Source organism: Pteronotus mesoamericanus, unplaced genomic scaffold, assembly GCF_021234165.1.
Source record: "Pteronotus mesoamericanus isolate MK-2021 breed Mesoamerican mustached bat unplaced genomic scaffold, CSHL_Meso_final contig_25, whole genome shotgun sequence".
NCBI lineage: Eukaryota > Metazoa > Chordata > Mammalia > Chiroptera > Mormoopidae > Pteronotus > Pteronotus mesoamericanus.
In genome coordinates, this window is record NW_026555105.1 from 22,921,335 (window position 1) to 22,942,755 (window position 21,421).

At 40.5% G+C, this 21,421-nt stretch overlaps 1 protein-coding gene across 7 annotated transcripts in view; it reads left to right on the plus strand.

The window, feature by feature from the left end:
* The window catches only part of PTPRA (protein tyrosine phosphatase receptor type A), a 128,777-nt gene that overhangs the window by 83,524 nt on the left and 23,832 nt on the right, over positions 1 to 21,421 (plus strand). For all 7 annotated transcript variants that reach the window (XM_054573953.1, XM_054573955.1, XM_054573956.1 and 4 more), the window contains 5 exons: positions 3,825 to 3,909; positions 5,120 to 5,193; positions 5,408 to 5,544; positions 18,325 to 18,415; positions 19,388 to 19,464. In XM_054573953.1, coding sequence (XP_054429928.1) covers positions 3,825 to 3,909; positions 5,120 to 5,193; positions 5,408 to 5,544; positions 18,325 to 18,415; positions 19,388 to 19,464 — 464 coding nt within the window. The remainder of the gene's footprint in view (positions 1 to 3,824; positions 3,910 to 5,119; positions 5,194 to 5,407; positions 5,545 to 18,324; positions 18,416 to 19,387; positions 19,465 to 21,421) is intronic.

Genomic DNA, 21,421 nt, shown 5'->3' on the forward strand with positions numbered 1-21,421 from the left:
CTGCAACCTAGGCATGTGCCCTGACAAGGAATCAAACAGGTGACCCTTTGGTTCACAGGCTGGCACTCAGTCCACTGAGCCACACCAGCCAGGGCCCTGTGTATGTCTTTTGATTGATGCATTTAATCCATTTATATTTAAATTGATTATTGATAGGCACGTATTTATTGCAGTTTTATTCTTCATATTTATGTTCCTCTTTTTTTTTTTTTTTTCAAGAAGACCCTTTAACATTTTTTGTAGTATTAGTTTGGTGGTAATGAATTCCTTTAGCTTTTCCTCATCTGTAAAGTTCTTTATTTCTCCTTCAATTTTAAATGATAGCCTTGCTGGGTAGAGTAGTATTGGTTGTAGGTCCTTGCTTTTTATTACTTCGAATATTTCATGCCAGTCCCTTCTGGCCTGAAATGTTTCTGCTGAGAAATCAGCTAGCAGTCTTATGGGAGCTCCCTTGTAGGTAATTATGTTTCTCTTGCTGCTTTTAATATTCTCTCTTTGTCTTTACCCTTTGCCCTTGTAATTATGATGAGTCTTGGTGTGGGCCTTTTTGCATTCATCTTGTTCAGGACTCTCTGCCTTCCTGGAATTCTGTGCCTTTTTCCATCACCAGGTTAGGGAAGTTTTTAGTCATTACTTTAAATAGGTTCTCAATCTCTTTCTCTCTTTCAACTCCTGCTGGTATCCCTGTGATACAGATATTGTTACACTTGATGTTGTCCCAGAAGTCCCTTAAACTGTTCTCATTTTTTAAAACTCTTTTTTTCTTCTGTTACTCTGATTGTTTTCTGCTACCTTGTCTTCCAAATCACTGATTCAGTCCTCTGCTTCATCTAACCTGATGTGATTGCATCAAGTATAGTCTTCATTTCAGCTACTGCATTCTTCATTTCTGACTTTTTTTTTTGTTTATTTCTCTGTCCTTTTTTATGCTTACTATCTCTTTAAGTTTCTCTGAGTTCATCTATTCTTCCCCTAAGTTCCTTGAGCATCCTTATAATCATTGTTTTGAACTGTATGTAATGAAGATTGCATGCTTCTATTTCATTTAGTTATTCTTCTAAGGATTTCTCCTGTCTTTTCATTTGGGCGTGCTTTTTTGTCTCCCCATTTTGCCTGCCTCTCTGTATTTGTTTCTGTGCTGTGTCTCCCCCATTCTTGGTATGGCTTTATATAGGTGTCTTTTGGAGCTCAGTGGTGTAGTCTCCTTGATCACTTGTGCTAGGTGCTCCAGAAATGTGCCTGTTTGGGTTATGTGAGTCCTCTTGTTGTAGCTGAGTCTTGATTGCTGTTCACACATCCATGGGTGGGGTTGACTCTCAGGCTAGCTGATCGAAGGATCAATCCTAACCACAGTGGATGAGCTGTGTATGGAATTCACCCCTGCAGGATCTGGTGCCTGCCAAGAACTCCCTTTGAGTGTGCCACTTGCGCAGCCAATTGGGTCGTGCTTTGATGTGGTCTGAAGCCTACCATCAGGTGTGTTGGTTCTGAGACCTCTTGGGAGGGACTCCAGTGCAGTCAATGTCAGGCACTTCCTGTGACTGAACCTGGAATACCCATTTGGAACTACAAAGTCATCCCCAGTTTGTGGTTGCCTCTGCTAGGCCTAGGTGTGCATGGGAAGAGGCAAAACTGCGTCCCAAGTCTGGCTTCCACCAGCACCAAGTCTGGGGGCAAGTCAGCAAAAGGCCCAAGGCACCCTGAGATCTGCTGCCAGCTGTCTGTTAGGCAAGTTGTGTGAGGTAAGTTCTTAATGAGTCACCAGGTAGGGGTGAGTGGCGTTCACCAGGTTGATACAGATTCAAACTTGGCATCAGTGCTGGATCTGAGGCTACTAAACAAAAGTCTCACTGTACACCAAGGCAAGCTACCACCCACTGGAGGCCTGGGGGCTCTTGTGGTGGAGCAGGGTCTCAGGGAGTCGTCATAGTGAGGCCAGCAGAGTTTATCAGGCCAAAACATACCAAGATTGAGCCATGTGGGGGAAGCCATGGCGGGGCCACAGGGAGTCAGAAGAGTGAGGCTAGTGCATTCCTTTAGGCTGATACATTATGGAAGGGAGTGCTTGACCCAGGAGAGACAGCATCTGATAATGGTGTGGGTAAAAGACTCAGCATAGGAACCTTGGCAGCTGTTCCTTTAATCTTCTCCCCTAAGCTACACAACCCTCTGAGCTGCCTTTCCTCCACTGGAGCCAGGGTGAGTGCCCGTGAATGAGATTTTGTGTGCCTGTGTTTCTGGCACACCTTTGTTCTCTCCCTGGCAGACAGAATCCCTGCTGATTTTCATAGCCAAATAATATATGGGCACCTCTTCAGCTCTGGCGTTGAGACCCTTACTCCTCAGAGAGGACCTTTGCCCCTGAACTATCCCTTTAGATTATCAGCTAACACACATGCAGGGCCTGCCCTTTTCTCATCTTTGCCCTTCCTACTAGTTTCAGTGTGGTTTCTCCTGTAAATCCTTGGTTATAAGACTCTTGTTCAGCTAGTCTTCAGTTAGTTATTAAGGTTTATTCTGTAATTTTGTTATAATTTCAGTTTGATCCTGAGAGGAGGTGAGTGTCCTTCCACCTACTCTGCCACCATCTTGGATCAGTCCCACTGTTCTTTTCCTCATAGCACTTATCCCTAGCTGAAATAATGTGTTTACGTATTTACGAACAGTATCCCCCGCGTCCTCTAGAATGTAGACTCTCTGTTACTTGTCTGCTTGATTGCTTTTCTATTCCCAGGGTCTAGAACAGTGCCTGGCATTCAACTGCTTGTCCATTAATACTTTTTTTAATGAATGCTGCTAAGAGGTTGAATCAGATGGGGATGGGAATGTTTCCATTGGATTTGGGAATCTTATTCGTTGGTGTCCTTGATGAGCAGTTTAAAGGGAGCACTGAGGATAAGGGGTACCCAGAGGTAAAGAATTAGAGAAAACAACTATCTTACAAGACACCTGTTGTGAGAAGTTAACTGTGAAGCCTGGGGCTGTTGGTGACTGGAGGAGGGTAAATGAGGTCAAGAAGACAAGTCTTTAATGTGACAATAATGGATATAATCCATAGCATGTGTGACAGGGTTGACTTTCACACAGGAGGGATTTGTCCTCCCTTTTAGTAGGATGGAAAATGTTGAAGATAGTTACAAAATCAGACTGGTTGTGTAGTTTGTGGGGGAGCATGAGAGTAGAGGAGGATGAGTCATCACCTGGTCAGCTGCCATGAAAAAGAAGGCTAAGTATTGGATGGAGAGGGAAGCCAGACCCTATGGAATAGAAATCCAAGGGCCTGCCTTCTAGTATGTCTCTCAGCCAGATGTTGCTTCAGTTGGGGTTCTGGTAAAAGGTGGCTGTGGAAAGAGATAGAAAAGGGTACCCAGCATTTTGGGTACATAGTGTTTTGGGATCTAATAATGTCTCCTTGCTTTAATCAGGAATATTTTGTGCCAGGAAACCATTTGGGTTTATGATAGGAAAATTGCCCTTTTTCCTTTCTCTAGATGGAGTCCATTGAGGCTAGGGAGAGAGTACATTGTTGGCCCTCACACCCAGATTGCCATCAGGGTTGGATGTGTTTATACTTTCAGATGTTCATTTTTTATGTACTAAGCACTGTTTTAGGCTCCATAGCAATGAGCAAGACACAGCCTCTGCCTTCAAAGAGCTTTTATTCAAGTGCAGGAAGACAGAAAACAAATGTATAAGTCAGAGATGGGGTAGCAGTAGGAAGTGTTTTCCTCTCACTCTCAGTCACTCTGTCCATGCCCTGAGCAGCCAGCTTGAGCCCCAACTGCACACAATAGTAATGGCATGTTTTGTTCTTTCAATTTCAGATAAGACTCCAATTATTGCAGTGATGGTGGCCCTGTCCTGTCTGCTAGTGATCGTGTTCATTATCATAGTTCTTTACATGTTAAGGTGAGCATGTGAGCTAATGCTTCTCCATTCTTGTGGACTCTGTTTCAGTAACCTCAGGGTCTCAAGCCCACACAGTTCAGAAGACAGTAGAATAAGGACAGTAAATGGGATATAGGGGAATGTCTCGTGATATTGATCCTAAGATTAAAACTCTACTTAGAAATGGTGTGAAAGTTCTACATAGTTTTCCTCAAGACCCAGCCATCCCCCCCTTGATTATACTTGTCCAAGTCAAGCCCCCAACTCCACTTCTACCTAAAATCCAGGATGGTGGCTTGGAGGTTGAGGGAAGAAGCTACAGTGTGTGCTATTACTGATAGCTGTTTAAGATCTTCATATCTAGCCCTACTGAAGCAACCCCAAAAGTGCCCTGGTGGAGATTATATGTTTAATGAAGGCCTACGTTATTTCTAATTAGAGCTTTGTCCCCAAGTCCCGGTATGCTGAACTAAACCATGTGAGTTATATAGGGTTCCCCTTTCTGACTCTCATTCAGTGTCCTTTAGATAATACTACCCAAGGGAACAAAAACAAGAAAGGGGAACCCAAGGAAGAGAAGGGGGAAATGTATTTGTTCTCTTCCTGCTCAAGTTACTGTCCTGACTAATTGGGTTTAACTCTGCCCTTACCTTTGACTTAAGCTGTTCTGTGTGTTCCTTCTGTTCTTCTAGAGGAATAAAGAGGGGGTGTACAAAGCTTGTACACCCCTATAATTTGTCATATGTCTCCACCACTCTGCAGGAGGCTTGGGGCCAGACCTCTGCCCACTCAGTCTGAAGCTCTGGGCTTTTCCCTGGTTGCACTGGGAAAATACCAGAATTTTTTTTAGATATGGATAGTTCCACCTACCCCTCTTCCCGCTTAGGCCTTCCCCCTCCCCCAGACACACACACTATGTTCTATCCACTCATCCCTTTTTACCTGGTATGGCTGTGATGTCCAGTGAGTTCGGGAACTGGAGCTGCACAGAGCCACACAAGCTAGAATATATTGTTGGTATTACCAGGCTTTGATTCTAGTGTGCTGGGAGTGGGCAGGAGCACCACGGAATGGAATTGCCTCAGCATGTGCAGGACTTGTCTCTAAAAGAGCCTGTTTGTTTGATAAAGGAAATTTAGAAAGGCTGAATTGATAAGTGGAAATACAAAGCCAATGATTGGTCTCTTCTGCGTCTGTGCTTAGTTTTTCACTATGAACATTTTCTCATTAGGTTTAAGAAATACAAGCAAGCTGGGAGCCATTCCAATTCTTTCCGCTTATCCAATGGCCGCACTGAGGATGTGGGTAAGGAACCTTTTAGTAGCATGGAGAACTTTCATAAAGAAGAAAATCAAGAAATTCGGGGATTTCTTATCCTAATAGAAAAAAGAAAAAGACTTGAAGGGAGCAGTCCTAAATCTTGGAGTCTCAGTCCATGAGATAGAGTCCCCAGTTTAGTCTCCAGAGAAGGGCTGGTTCCCTGGGCACCTGACCAAATGTTCCCCCTTGTGCACTGCAGAACCACAGAGCATGCCACTTCTGGCCAGATCCCCAAGCACCAACAGGAAGTATCCACCCCTGCCCGTGGACAAGCTGGAAGAGGAGATTAACCGGAGAATGGCTGATGACAATAAGCTCTTCAGAGAGGAATTCAATGTGAGTTATTTGCTGAGACTGGCGTGTCAGCAGGGAGGAGAGCAGACCTAAGGTCTTGGGGGAGAGAACAGGTTTTTAATCGATTAAGAGGTGAGAAAATTCTTACCAAGTTCATCTGACTCCTTCCCAATGTGATTATGGACAGGAAACGAAGAAAGATTTGCCTCACCCCCCTTATCTACCCATCCATCTATCCATTCATCATCTCATTTGTTACTTTGTTTAGTAAATAGCTATTAAGCATCTAATACGTACTAGGTGCCTGGGATTTGCTGGGAAGCAAAAACAGATCTAATCTCTACTCTCAAACTCCCTGTTCATAAGCAAGAACAAAAATAACTCTGTAAGTTCATATAGCAATATAGGACAAGAAGGACTGGTGCATAATAATAGGAGGCTGTATAAACAGGTACTCTTTCAGAGTCTGGAATAGGGATCCCAGAGTGTCTTAAGTAGACAAAGATTAATTCAATGTGGAAAATCAGGACCGTGGCAGTCTGCAGAATAAAGACCTCATCTTGGGAACTGAGATTCGTACTTTTTAAAACTCCCTTGAGAAAGCAGAACATATTTGTGAATCTACCAGTTGGTGATTCCAGCTCATCAGTTCTGATCCCAGGTCAGAACTTCCTTAAAGAAACGATGTTTTCGTTGAGACCTAGCCATAGGCAAAGACATTGGGGGAGAGGGATGGGAAGCATTCCAGACACTGGAAATAGCAGGCGCAAACTGTCAGTAGTGATGGTGGTTGAGGGAAGGATACATTCAGAAAATAAAGAAGGGATATGTGTAGACAAAGGGCAGAGACTCAAGAGAATAGTAAGAGATGAAACTGTTGAAAAAAATGAAGTAGGGACTTAGTCTACTGTAAGTCCTGTAGATTACTGTGAAAGAAATAGAACCATGGACCAACCAGGTTTATATTTTGGAAAAATGACTGGCTACTATATAGAGAACGGTGTGCAGGGAGATCAGCATAGGTGGAGGAAATACAGTTAGGGGCTGCAACAGTTTTTGATACCAGAGGTGCTGATAGATTAATGTAAGATAGTTATGATTAGGGAAAGAGGGGTGGATTTGAGGACTCAGAGAGACAGTTCCAGAATTGGCTAATTTATCAACTTGGGTATTGGTAAACTCTCAGTCTCCTCCACATTTTTCATCTCAACCATGTGTATCAGCTTTGTCTCTCAGACTGGCCCCCTTTGATACCAGAATGGCTGTCCCAGTTCTAGGTACCACGTGGAGGTATCACAAGGTCCAGTGGATAAAGGATGACTGTTTCTTCCTGTGTGTCTCCTTTTATCAGTGAGGAGAACTTTACCAAAAAGCTTCTGGAGACTTCCCTTGTCACATGTTTCTTTTTAAACCAGCCATAAGCCAGGGATAAATAGGCTTACTACAGCTAACTGAGACCAATCCAGATTATTGGAGCTCTAGTAGCAAAGAGGAAAGGAAGGACAGTTATCAGGTGGGTAGGTCACCACTCATCTGCTCGACCACTGAAGGGTTTAGGGGAACAGAGAGCGATGTCAGATTGGCACCCTGAGAAAGTCACTAGCTACAGTGTGGATTATGGATGGGAGGGGAGGCAAGAAGTGAAGCAGGGTACTATTTACTTGGCAAGAGTTAATGGAATAACTTGGACCCTTTTTTATGGCTATTGAAAAAACAGCACCATTTTTGCTCATTATTGATTGAGAATGTTTTCCTCATCCCACACAATAGCATCCCAGCCTCAACACCACAGTTAGGTCTCCAACAGACACACTGTAGTGTTTTACAGTCTGTAGTACCAACTGCTTCTGGGTAATGGGGCATGTGACCCCATGGCCATACTTTTTCTATGAAATGAGATCTTTGTTTGAAGGTAATATTCACTGAGATCCCATGATAAGGCATTTCAGTAAATCCCTGGATGGAGGTGATATTCTTAGAGGCATAGTAGGCAAATTCAGTAAATACTGTAGTGACAGCCAGTTGCTGCGTTGGCATGGCCACTATATTCATAGGCTCTTTGGGCCAGCACTGAGATATTAAGGGAAAAGGCTAACCAATATCTCCTGGGTTGTCAGCAATGAGTGCCCTCTGGTGAACATACACATGGAACATAAGTATTTCTTATCTTTCTTGTTCCAGTTGTCCACTACCCGGGGATTAGTTTAGATCCTGACCACCAGTGAGATAGATGAGGGGTCCCCAACCCTCTGACCACATACCAGTACTGGTCTGTAGCCTGTTACGAACTGGGCGACACAGCGGGTAAGCAGGAGTTGAGCAGCAAGTGAGGGAAGCTTGGCTCACTTTACTGCCTGAGCTCCACCTCCTGTCTCCCTCCTCAATGTACCGCCCTGGCCCCCCGCCCACCCCCACCCCCACCCATCCATCTGTGGAAAAATTGTCTTCCATGAAACTGGTCCCTGGTGCCAAAATAGTCAGGGACATCTGAGACAGTTAGTGGGATCCCTTGCTTGAGGTTCTATCCACTGAAATGGCTTCTTTTTTTATACCCATTTAGAGCCATCCTTAAACAGATTATCTCATAGTAGTCTGCCTCCAGAATGGGTTAGCATGTCTCACAGAGCCATTTGTACACTAGCCTGGTCATTTTGCTTCCTCAGTCAAATGTTGATGCCATTGGGGAGTCAGAGGTGTTTGTTGAAAGGAGTGGGTGTGTAGCAAGTGTTCCGTACACATCACTTTTAGCTGGTGGTGGAATTTTGCTGGACATGTCCAAATTTATGGCTTATTGAATCACATAAAATTAATTTATGATGGGTAGTTGAAGGATTTGGATATGTAGTGCCCCATCACCAAACTTACATTTACTACCAGAGTCCAGTGTGCTAAGCTAGGAACATGATCTTGTTGATAATATCATAGTTTTATCCCCAAATCTTAAGGTTTTTCAATATGATTCTTCTGCTCAACCTTCACCAGACACTTAGGGCCCCATAGGTTCTACTAGTGCCAGTTTCTCTGTGGCCTGGATCAGTTAGAGAGACTTCTCTTTTCAGATTGCTCAATAAATGCGTCGAAGCAGGATATTAGCAGGTGGTGTATGCTGTCTCCAAAATCCAAAATAGCCCAGCAAGCATGACACCTTCCCCCCCGGGTTTGGGGTAGGGGGAAGCAGCAACTTGTCCTTAGGGGATATCCTCATACGCGTAAGCCTTTGACTTCCAGAAAACTTGGCGGAGGCAGCAGGCCACTATATTTTTATTTTTATATCTAGCATGTACATCTAAAATACATAACATCCTGCTCTTCAAGCCCTCTCAGCTTGTAGTCATCAGCATAGTTGTCGAGGTGATGTCCTGTGAAACAGTGAAACGAAATCCCAATGAACCAGATCACAGCAGAGAAAGGTCACAATGATATCACTAGGGCTGCTTCTGCTATGAGAAAGGGAAGTTGCTTCATGTAGTCTTTGTGCACCATAAAGGAAAAAAAACATGCATTTGCCTCATTAATAGTGATATTCCAGGGATCAGGATTTAAGTTAATCTGTAGGAAGGAGGGTACATCTGGAAAAGCAACTTCAAATCTACAGCTCCATGTGATTCATGTGTTATAATCCACTGATCTCTTAAAAATGGTCAGTCTTTTGTGCTAATCTTTTTGGTAGTTTGCATGGGGAGTAATAGGAAGCATCAGAATAGCTAGTGCTAGTAGTTACTGAGCATCCCTTTATGCTATCACTAAACTTGGACATGTAAGTGTGTTATTTCATCATTATTCTGCAACTCTCAAGTCTTCTATAGCAACTAGAATCTCTGTGACTCACCTAGGGACTTATCCTTTGGTAAAGAGAGATTACTGCTCCAGCAACTTGGCATTTGCTCTTGCTGCTGTCATAGTCCTTATACAAAGGGTTTAGAGACCAGTGTGAGTATTCTGCTGCTTGCTATAGATATCCTTTCCAACCATACATTGGGAAAATAGTTCTCTGTGAGGCCAGTTCAGGCCGAAACTTATATCAGCTGGCCTGCAAAAGTTCCATTCTTACTAGCACAAAATAGTAACATTCTAGTTGTCCAGGAATTAGTGCAAGGCGAGATTCCATATGGTGTATTTCCCTTTACCTGGTGAAGTTACCCTGGTAAATCGCTGCCGATCCTTAGGGGAAGATGAGGACAATGGTTCATGTTATATGAATGTTGATGTGCTGCAGCAGGGTTCTTCCTTACATCTGCCCATCATTGAAGGGTTCTGGGTCTGTAAACTGACCAGGCCTGGGAGTTGGGTGAGAAGGGCCCCTTCTGTAGCATGGCAGCCTAGCCAGGCCTCCTCAAATGACTTGGGCCGGCGTCCTCCCATTTTCATTACTGGGAGGTTCACAATGAAATATCCACAACCAGAGAGGTTTGAACCCTGGTGACCGTGGCCTCTGAGGCTCCTTCCACCCCATTAAGATCAGGAATCCCATTTTGAAGCCAGTCCTTTCCACCAGCATCTCCCTGTGGTAAAGATAGCCAAGAAAGCACTTCTGAAAGATTCCAGTGCTTTCCTTACCAGTGTATACCCTGCAGCAAGGCACTTGTAGATCCTGTCAGGGACATGGTGAAGGTATCAATAGGAAGGTTGAGCCTGCTCGGTCCCATGTAACACTGATCTCCTCTAATTTGTGCCAAGGACTTTCCGTCTTTTCATTGATACCTAGCTGAATCCAGCATTCAGTCCAGGTTTCCACTGGCCAGTGTAGCCCACCTTTAGAACCATGGCCAGTTTCCTGCGCTGTTACACTAACTCAGAAGTTTAGTTAACCATACCATAATTATGAATTTGGTTTTATCCAAAAATTATGCTCTCCCCTCCTTTTTTGGTGATTTTTGATGATCCATCCAGTTTATTGGATTTCTATAGTTTCTTCTATTAGTTCTTTGCTTTTCTACCTTGTTTATGTATTTTGCCCTCTAGATCAGGTTATGCTTGTACTACTCATTATCCATGAGCAATTGAGATCTTGGTACACGGAGAAGTTTTCATCATGAAGGCAAGATACAGTAGAGAGATTTTTACAAGTTGGCCTTCTCCAATATCTCTGTTTCCTTTCAGCATCATTTTGATCATTTCACCTAAGGCCCCATCTTTCACACACTCAACCCAGGAAAGATGTGAATTTCATTGTTATTAACATTCAGCAACCAGCAAAATTCTGAAATGTTAACATTGGGTTCAGCGAAGTATGCAGTGGGTCATAGAAAGGCCCTGAGTCTTGTGCTGTTTCTGGAGATGGGCTTTTGATGTTGGAACTGGGCTTTTTCTTTTTTTGTTATCTAATATGGTCAGAAGTAATCCTGTTGCTCAGTTTCAACAATTCTCATCTCCTTTTTTTCGGACCTTCCCACCCCGTTTTTACCAGCTGAAACACATTTCCAGGTGATGACAAGCAATAACTGAAGTAACAGTTGTAAACTGAGTGGCTTGCTCTTTCTTATCATGAAAATTGATCGACAGTTCCTTTCTCTTTATCTGAACAGAAGAATCAAGGTTTACATCACCCACATTTTCCCCATCAGTCTCTCAGCTACACCCCACTCACTGATACGAACTGCTAAGTCAGTTATGGTCCTTTATTTAAAAACCAGAGAAGTCAGCTCAACTAAATTAAGCTAAACAACAGAACTGTCAACTGGGCAGACACTGGGGAACCTGGCAGAACGAAGAGATGAGGTAGACTGTCAACTCTTAGGCAGAGCAGGCTCTGTTCTGCTGGCTTTGGGGCCCTTTCAAGAAGCCTCTGCTTCTTTTGGGGTTTCAAAATCCTGGCAGAATCTGTGTGGGGCAAGTGTGACTGCTGGAGTCAGTCAGCCCTGTCAGGAAAGAGGCCGATGAATAACACACAGGGCAAACACACCAATTTGTGTCTATTATCACAGAATAATATTTTTATTGCCGTGAGGAAAGGAGGGCCTTTTAAGCAAAACACAAGATTCAGAAGCCAGAGTGGAATAGATTGAAAGATAGTAAATATATTTAAATGTTAAATGACTCTATGGCAAATGTTTCCATAAAAAAGTGGCCATCTGGTAGGAGCTATTCACCACAGGTTGACAGAATTTTCCATAATATATAAAGAGCTTCTACAAACCTGTGAGGAAGAAACATTGCTGTAGCAAAATTGGCAATTCACAGAAGAAACACAAATGGTCTACAAACATGAAAAAAAGCTCAACTCTATCTAGTAATCAGGGAAAACCAGATTAAAACTAACTGTTATTTTTGGCCTGTCAGATATTGTAAAAGGTTAATATTAAGTTTGGACAAAGGTATGAGGATACAGATACTGTTGCACACAGGTAGAAGGAGTTTAAATGGCATAGCATTGGAAGGATGATTTTATAGTATCAAGCAAGTTTTAAATGTTTACACTATCCGACTTAACTTCTGGGACTCTAGCAGAAAACCAAATATGCATTTGTACATGGATGTTCATTACAGCATTATTTATAACAGCAAAGAAAGTAAAATGAAAAGCAGGTATCTATCAAATAGCAGAATGGCTGAATGATGTCTTTTATCCATTATGAAATTCTGTCATTAAAATAAATGTGTTGACATAGAGAGATCTCTTTAAGTTGTACTGTCAATGGAGAAAGCACATCACAGAGGACTATACATAGTATAATACCCCCTTTAAAAAATGTATATCTGTGCGTGACTGTGTTAATGTATTTTTCAAAGTCTGAAAGAATACTGTGAACTGTGAGCAATGGTTACATATGACGGGAGGTAGAATATGGGAGAGATGTGATAAGGAACTTCCTCTTTCTTCTAAATTATTTGACTTTCTTTTACAACAAGCATATTTTTAATAACATTTTTTAAAGCAAAGGTTTTATAAAAATATGGTAAATAAAGCTAATGGAGCTTAGCTTTAGGATGGTTACACAGCATGTAGAATAGAGTTGATGTCCCTAGCTTGAACTGTGCCAAGAGCCTTGTGGTCAGGTCTCTGTGAAAAAGAATAGCACTAAATGGGAAGTTGTTTTGTAGAAAAACTGTACCATAGGGGTGAACAGCTGAAGGAACATTAGGCAGAGGACATGACAGCTGTTTTCAGATATTTCACAGGCCAAAAGGAGAGTGTATGTAGCATCTTTATGAAACCCCACCATGGTTGAAATTTCCATGAGATTGTTTTCGTCCTAGGATTGTCAGATGGAACTTTTTTATTGGCCAGCATTTGTCTTAGAAAGAAGCACTGAATTTTTTTTTTAAAAGGAACACTTTTCAAAAGCCACTTACTGAGGTGCCTAAAGCATGTTCAAAGTTAAAAAAAAAAAAAAATTACCTCCTTAGAGGAAGGGGATAGGGAGAGAGAAGAGAGGGAATGAGGTGGAGCTAGTGAGACAGTTAAAACCTGTGCATTGCAAAATGTGACATCCCGTTGCTCAGGACCCTGCATCTTTATTAGAGGCAGCTCAGTTCTTGGATTTCCAGATGAAAAAGCATGTGTGTGTAATCTGGTGACAGGACTGTGTGTCATTGGAGTGAGGCAGAGGCAAAATAACGTCTACATTGATGAATTGTCTCTAAACAAATGAATTAGAGCTAAAAGCCTGTAAGAATTTGCAGGTGCTGTGTCAAGGGCTTCAAATTCAGCAGTCAAGGAAATTGGGGGTTCAGGATTCCCAAGGGGCAGAGAAAGCTCCAACATACATCTGAGTTTTTCACTAGTCAGTACAAGGGAAATAGAAACGAAATTGTGTATCTGGGTGTTGGGTCCTTCCATATAGACTGTTCCAAAATTAGATGAACTGCTTTGGAAGTTAGTAGATTCTCCATCACAGCAGAATTTTCACGCACTGGTAACTCTTAGGTTGAGAGTATTTAAAAGGGGATTCAAACATAAAAATGAATGAATGAGATTCAGTACAGTACTGAAGATCTTAGGCAGAACAGTGAGTCAAGAAAAGAAATGAAAGGTATTAAAGACTGGAAAGGAAGAGACAAAATATGCATTTTTCACAGAATAGAATATTATCCTCAAAGAATGCAGAGTCTCATCAGATAAATTATTAGAATTAGTTATTTTAGCAAGGTCAATAGATATAAAAACAGTATTAAAATCTATGCATTTCTGTACATAAGCCACAATCAGAATCTAATAATTATTTTATTCATTTTATTAATAATTTTTAAAAGGTGGCTATTTACAGTAGCATTTAAAATGTTAAATACCTAGGGATAAATTTAACAAAACATTTACAAAATCATTGGAGAAAATTATTAAAATGTTTGAAGACATTGAAGAAAAAAGCCTAAATTAGTAAGAGATGAGAGCAATGGATTAAAAGGCTCAGTATTGTAAAGATGTCAATTCTCCCCAAACTGATATGTAGATTCAATGCAATTCCAATAAAAATCCCAACAGGTTTTTTGTGGAACTTGACAAGCTGATTCTAAAATTTATATGGAGGAGAAAAGATTCAAGAATAGCCAAGACATTCCTGAAGAAGAAGAACAAGGTGAGGAGACCTGCCTTACCAGATATAAAGAGTTATTATAAAATCTAGTAGTTAAGACAGTTTTATATTGGCACTGGGATAGATGGATTGATCAGTGGAATAAAATAGAGAGCCCAAAAGCAGATTTATGTGTAAATAGAAGCCTGTGAATGACAGAAATGCTGTTGAAGTTTTGATGGGGGAAAGGATGGTCTTTACAATAAATAGTGCTGGGACAGTTGGTAATCCTATGAGAGTGAATGAAATGGAAATCTTGTCTCATACCAAACACAAAAATTAATCCCAGTTAGTGTACATACCTAAATCTAAAAGACAAAATGATGAAACGTAGACAATAATATAGGAAAATATAATCTCACAGTAGAAGATGTTTAAGACTTAAAAATGTTGATAAAGGGAAAGATTAATTAACTTGATTACATTAAAATGCAAAATTTCTGTTTAAATAGATATTAAAAGGAAAATGAAAGAACAGGCCACAAACTTGGCAAAAAATATTTGTTACACTTACAATTGATGAAGAATGATTATCCAGAATATATAAACAACTGCTACAAATTAACAAGAAAACAAACAAGCAATCCAGTAGAAAAAATGGGGAAAATGCTTGCTAGGTAGTTCACAAAAGAGAAAACATGTTGGCCAGTAAACTATGGAAAGGTGGTCAACCTCAATAAATCAGAGAAATGTAAATTAAACCGACATTTGATACATTCAAAATCTGACAATAGCAAATGTTAATAAGGATGCAGAACAACTGGGAACATTTTACATTGCGGATAGGAGTATAAATTAGTACAGCTACCTTGAAAAACAATTTTTCCTTATCTGGTAAAGTTATAGATACTCATACCTAAAATGCCTGCATATGTGTATGAGGAAACACATACCAGTTAGTGCCCAACGTAGGACTGTTCACTGTAAACAACCCAAATATTCATCAGTAGTAAAATGAACAAATAAATGTTGGTATCAACTCAAAATGGAACACTATAAAGCAAATGACCTTTGTCTGCGTGGAACAAACCTAGATGAATCTTCAGAACATATTTGGGGGGTGGGGAACCAAGTTGCCACTTGATTATGATTCAATTTTTATTTTAAAAAAATAGACAACAGTAAAAAAAATACAGCTAAAGGATACAAAGATGTATGGGACACAAATAAAACAAGGTTGTTATAAAATTCCAAGTATATTTGTAAGAGAAGGAATAGTATATGACAAGGGAGGGCCCAAAGAGAACTTCTAAGTTAAATCATGTGAAGGTTATATTTTTTATTTTTACAAATATAAAAATCGAAAAACAATTTTTAAAAATCTGATTTTTTTAAAAAAGTCCTAATACATAGCCTTGCTTCCAGTAAAGGCTTAAACAAGGGATGAAATGGTCTTTGATGCCACCTAGTGTTGAGAGAATGTAACATCTATAGCTTTCTGGTTCAGCTGCTTCTTCCTAGCTCTGTGGGCTAGGTTTTTCAGAGTAGAAACTGAAAAGAGTAGGATTCTCCTTGTTTTTATCCCTGGCGTAGGCTCTTCAGTCTGACCCTTTGTTTCTAGCACCATGTTCTCTAGAGCAGATCCTTTTCTCTTGTCAAACAATGGCTCCTGTTTCATCCTCCCTTTCCTTTTTAGGAGCCTTAGTGTGGCTAGAGACCTAGTTTTTTTTAAATCATGATTTGGGGAGCTGGGGATGCTGATAGGACTGTGAGGTTTGGTCATTGTTATCAGTGACCCTGAGGACTATTTTCAAGTCTTGCTGTCTCTACCTTTGTTCAACATCATTTTAGACAGGGAATGTACAGGGAAAGTAATGCCTCTGGATTAGTTGTGAGAGCTTTAAAAACATGTCTTATCCTGCCCTGTACCAGGGTGGAAACATGTGGAAATCTAGCCTATCTGGGTGAATAGGGAAATTCCAGTCTCTTTTAAGACTTAACTTATTTTTATATAGAGGAAAGGGAGGGAGAAAGAGAGGGAGAGGAACATCGATGCGTGTGTGAGAAACATTGATCAGTTGCCTCTTGCATCTGCCCCAACCAGGGATCTGGCCCCCAGTACCCAGGCATGTGCCCTGACTGGCAATGGAACCAGCGATGCTTCACTTTGCCGGATGATGCTCAACCAGCTGAGACACACTGGTCAGGGGGACATCCCAGTCTTAAGCAGGGTCGCTGTTCCATGTACAAGAGTCTTACTCAGGATGCTCTTTTTTCCCCTTATATATTGTCAGCATAGGGACTAAGGAAATTGCCTCTGTTAATAAAACAACATGCAGAACCTCGAGGGTTTTAACTCTGTAAGGCAGATGGACTACGAGACCCTGACTCCCTTATCTTAGGATCTATTATTTTAATTTCTCCTATCACTGTCTTGCTGGTTCCCAGGAAATATATTTGCTCCCTTCTAAGAGCTCCTGCTTCCATCTAGCAAAAATGGTTCCTTTTAGGCTGACATTTCATTTATTGAATCATATATTTTTTTGATTATCAAAACCAGAAACCTAAGAGTCACCCTTCATTCCTGCCTCTCTGTCTCCCCCATCTACATTGCCTTTATTCCATCTCTAAATCTATTCATACTGTCTCCAGAATATATCTCAAATGCATCTGTTTCCTTGTATCATCGTCATCTTTCCATGTTTCTGTTCTTGCCTACCAGCCCAGTTTTGATGTAGCAGCCAAAGTGATTCTTTAATATAAATATTGGGTTGCAGTTTAAAAACCTCAAATGATTTCCTCACACATTTAAAATAAAATTCTTGCTCCCTATTGAAGGACCTTTGTGGAAATGTGTGAATTAACCTTATCAAGCTCATTTCCTCCCACTTCCTCTTGCCATCCCCCCAATCACTGGCCTTTTAATTCTTCCCCCAAGCCAAGCCTTCTCCTGCCTCTGAGTCATCACAGAAACTGTTGAGTATGTTCCATACTCATCCTTTCTCACCGAGGTCTACTGTTTAACATAAATTTGACTATACTTTCTCTAATAGCATTTTCTTCTTACATTGCATTTAGCATGGTGTGTAATTTTATACTCACTTTTTTTGTTTAATGTCTGTCTTTCAGAGTTTGTATTGTCTATGAGAGCAAGAACTTATATATATGATTGATTTGCCACTGTTCGCTCTGTATCTAACCTGATATCTAATAGGTACACTATATATTTATTAAAAAAATAAATGAAAAGTAATACATGAACCATAATTCCTTAACTCTTTCCCTACTGCTGAATACTAAGGTTGTTTTCAGTTTTGGGTCATTGTAAATAATGATGAAATAAGTAATTTGAACATAAAAAGATTTTTCTTTCTTTAGGCTAGATTCTCGGCAGTGGAGTTCCTAGATTAAAGAGTATGAATATTTTTAAGTCTCATAAATCATATATCTAAATCATTTATTAGAAAGGCTTCAAGGTTAGAATTTTAAACTGTTTCTCTTTTGCTTTCTTAGTTTTGAATATATGGGACATATAAGAAGAAAACAGTTCAAATAATAAGGTTAAGCTTTCCACCCCTTTTAAAAATTAATTAAATGCTTATTCTATGCTAGACATGAGAGTATCTTATTTATTCCTTATGTGGCAGGTATTAGCATCTCAGTTTTACAGATGAGGAAACTTGGGCCTAGAAACTTTAGCAGATTTGCTCAAGTTCAGACATTCTAGGCTACCTCATGCCAAACCATTTATGCTTATCCACATAACCTACTTAATATCCATTTGCTTCAAAACTGCTGCATAATCACTGTCAACTCACCCAAATCCTCTTCTGCCTAACTGCTGAATCCATGTAAACACTTGTCCTTGCTTCCCTGCTACATGATGTTAGAGGCTGGGCTGCTGTGCCCACTTGTCAGGGCCCTAGAGAGAACCTAACTCAGCCGACCATCCAGAGCCCTCCTGTTTGATTCACTCAGATGCATCTCATCCTTGTATGATGGTTAGCTTGGGGGTAAAGGGCTCATGTCTTCAGTTATGTTCCCACTCCTATTAACAGGGGTAGTTCATTTTGACCCAACATTGTAACAGGCCCCTAACCACACAGTAATTATATAAACAGCATGCTGCCTAGTAACAGGAAGGGCATCCTGCTCTCTGGGGATTCTTGGTGGTAAACTCTAGGAAACTTGCTGGCTCTTTATAGAAGAGGTGCACTCTCTGTGTTAGGCTATAAGTGTTCAGTTGGGCCCATCTTTTTCCCTGAAGAAAAGATAGAAACTTGCTGCCAGGTCGGGATTTGGTGTAGCAGTTTGCATGTTTGGTGTTTATTCCTGTTAGTAAATCCTCTAATTTCTCTTAACCTTTCAGGCTCTCCCTGCTTGTCCTATCCAAGCCACCTGTGAAGCTGCCTCCAAGGAGGAAAATAAGGAAAAAAATCGATATGTAAACATCTTGCCTTGTGAGTGTTTGTAGGGTTTCTTGGAATGTAACCTGAAACAGCATCTCTAGCCAGTTTTGCTGACGCTGGAAAGAATCTTGTGATTGATCATAGGAGGGTTGGTAAGGAGAGTAAGATCAGGCCTTCTGTCAGGCTGAAATTGCCTTTATGGCTCCCAGGGTGACTCCAGCTGCTCACAGAGTCAATTGGGGTGCTTAACCAGGTTTTTTGTGGCAGGTCTAAAGTTTCCAGGAGGTTAAGGAGAGCAGTTTCACTCAGACCATACAGGAAGTGGGTTGTTGTTAGTTTTCTGTAGAGCTCATTGCAAAGAAATTCCAATATGGTGTTCTTGCTTCTAAACCTCTTCCTAGAGTTAGCCATTACTGATCAGTTGATCTATAGCCTAACACATTTTTCTAGGCCAGTGGTCTCCAGAATGGGATATGCATAATCCAGTGAGATAAGAGAGCAAAATGTTTGAACTTGGCCTTAATTTTATAATGGATTTTCATACACACACACAAATCATTCTTTAAAAAACTGGTATTGTTTGGATGCATAATATATCAGAGATCACTATTCTAGGCATTTGTAGATAATTTACATGTTATTTGTGTATGTAATATTTTTTTAAATGTAATTGATATATACATTACTCAGACCTTTTTTCTTTTAATGATATATAGTCAGTTAATCTGTTGAGAAACAAGAGTATTCACTTTCCTCTTTATCATCTGCTTACTATTCCATATTGTGGACATATCTTAGTTTATTTAACTGGTCCACTAATGATGGTTGAGATGTGTCCAAATTTTTGCTGTTATAAATAGTGCTGCAATGACATCTTAAACATGTGTTTCACTGTACACATAGGCACAGGTGTCTCATCTGGCCCAGTTGTATCAGAACCACTAAGAAATAAAATTGGATTTAATTATTTTAATATTAACTAATTAATATTTAAATATTAATCATTGGTGTTTTTTTCCCTAGATGATCACTCTAGAGTCCACCTGACACCAGTTGAAGGAGTTCCAGATTCTGATTATATCAATGCTTCATTCATCAATGTAAGGAACTCAAGCTTTTCTCATCATTACCTTGAATGACTATTGTGAGTCAGTGAATACTTTATTGAGCTTATTCAGAAAACTAAGAGCAAACGCGGACCTTACCATCTCTAGTAAAAATAATGGAGAATAGGGTAAGAGTACCTGATACCAGCTAAGTCTGGTTTGACATGTCTGTTTTGGACCAAGGCTCAGGGAAAAACTGAAACTGGGAGGAGGTTTTCAGGAATGATTTAGAGAATACTTACAGAGATGGTGTGAGAGACTTTGAGTATGTTTTATAGGGTGTGGGGAAGAAGCTAGTAAAGACAGAGAGATTGGAAAGAAGAGAGAAGGAGTGCCCACTAGCAAGAACAAGCCTGACCACTGAAGTAGAATGCTTGAGAAGTGTACTGATGAAATTTGTATACCCATGTTCATAGGAGCATTGATTACAATAACCAAAAGGTAGAAGCTACCCAAGTGTCCACTAACAGATAAATAGATAAGCAAAATGTGGTATAAACATGCGGTGGAATATTACTCAGCCTTAAAAAGGAAGGAAATTCTGAGATATGCTATAACATGAATGAATCTTGAAGACATTATGCTAAGTGAAATAAGCCAGTCACCAAAGGACAGATATTGTATCATTCCACTTCCATGAGGCTCCTAGAGTAGCCAAATTCACAGAAAGTAGAATGGTGGTTGTCAGGGCCTAGAGGGAGTGAGGAATAAGGAATTGTTGTTAAATAGGTACAGAGTTTCAGTCTAGAAGATGAGAAATTTCTGGAGATGGATGGTGGTAATGGTTGCCTAACGATGTGAATAAACAATGCCACAAAACTATACACACAGAAATGGCTAAAATGGTCAGTTTTATGTTAAGTGTATTTTACCACAATTTTTTTAAAAAGATTACTTAATGGAGAGATTTCTTCTTCTGGGACTGATGGTAAAGGAGGCTATAGACTACATAAAGAAGGTTTGTACGTGTGGGTGTAGCAAGCTGAGGGAACTCGTCTGTTTTCTCTAAGAAGTAAAGTCATGGTTATCTGCTAAAAGGAGGAGATGGGACTGTGACTGAGGATAATGAAGGTTTGGAATAGCTTCTGAGATCAGTAAGAAAGCCGAAAAGGGAAGAAAAAGGCATGTCTAGCTGCAATGAGGGCGTACCTAAAATGAAAATTGTTGATGTATAGGGGCCTTAGTTTTATGATTTTCTCCAGCTGTACCCCGGGCTTAGTGGCATGTAGAGAACATATGGTACTCAGACAAAGGGACTGGGCATCGTCATTTGATACTTCAGGTAGCCAAGGGCTTCAGGTTCAGTAAAGAAAGAAAGTGATGTTAGGAATGAACTAGTATGCTAGGAAAAGATGGTGGGATCAAGGAAAGAAAGCAGAATAACAAGGTTGGAGTAAGAAAAGAAGGAAGATGGAAGAACAAGAGTCTATGACCAATAAATAAACTATCAGATGGACTTCAGAAATGGAACAGTTTGGGCATGTTTAACAATGATGGTCACGTGTTTGTAGTTGGAAGGAAAAGGGACTCTGGTAGAAAAATGATTGATGTGGTAACTAAAGAAAATGGAGAAGGGCCTAGTGATCAGCTTGATTCCTAGGACTTGTATCAAGGATTATGATGAAGAGATTGGGAGGAACAAGTTGACTTTAATGTTGTGGAAGAGAGTACAGAAATAATCAGGAATATTTTCTTCTGCAGGTAAGAGAATGTTCAAATAAAAGTGGTCTAAACAGAAACATTTATTTATTTATTTATTTATTTATTTCTTCTTGGATATCTTCAGCCTGTTGGCAATGTCTCAGGGTCACAAGATGTCTGCAGTATTTTCGAGCATTCCTTGTAACACAATGAAAAACATAGAGCAGGAACATTTCTACATATGCTTTTTTCTTTATAAGGGAGCATCACCTTTCTCAGAAGCCTCCTGGTACACTGCTGTTCAGGGTCA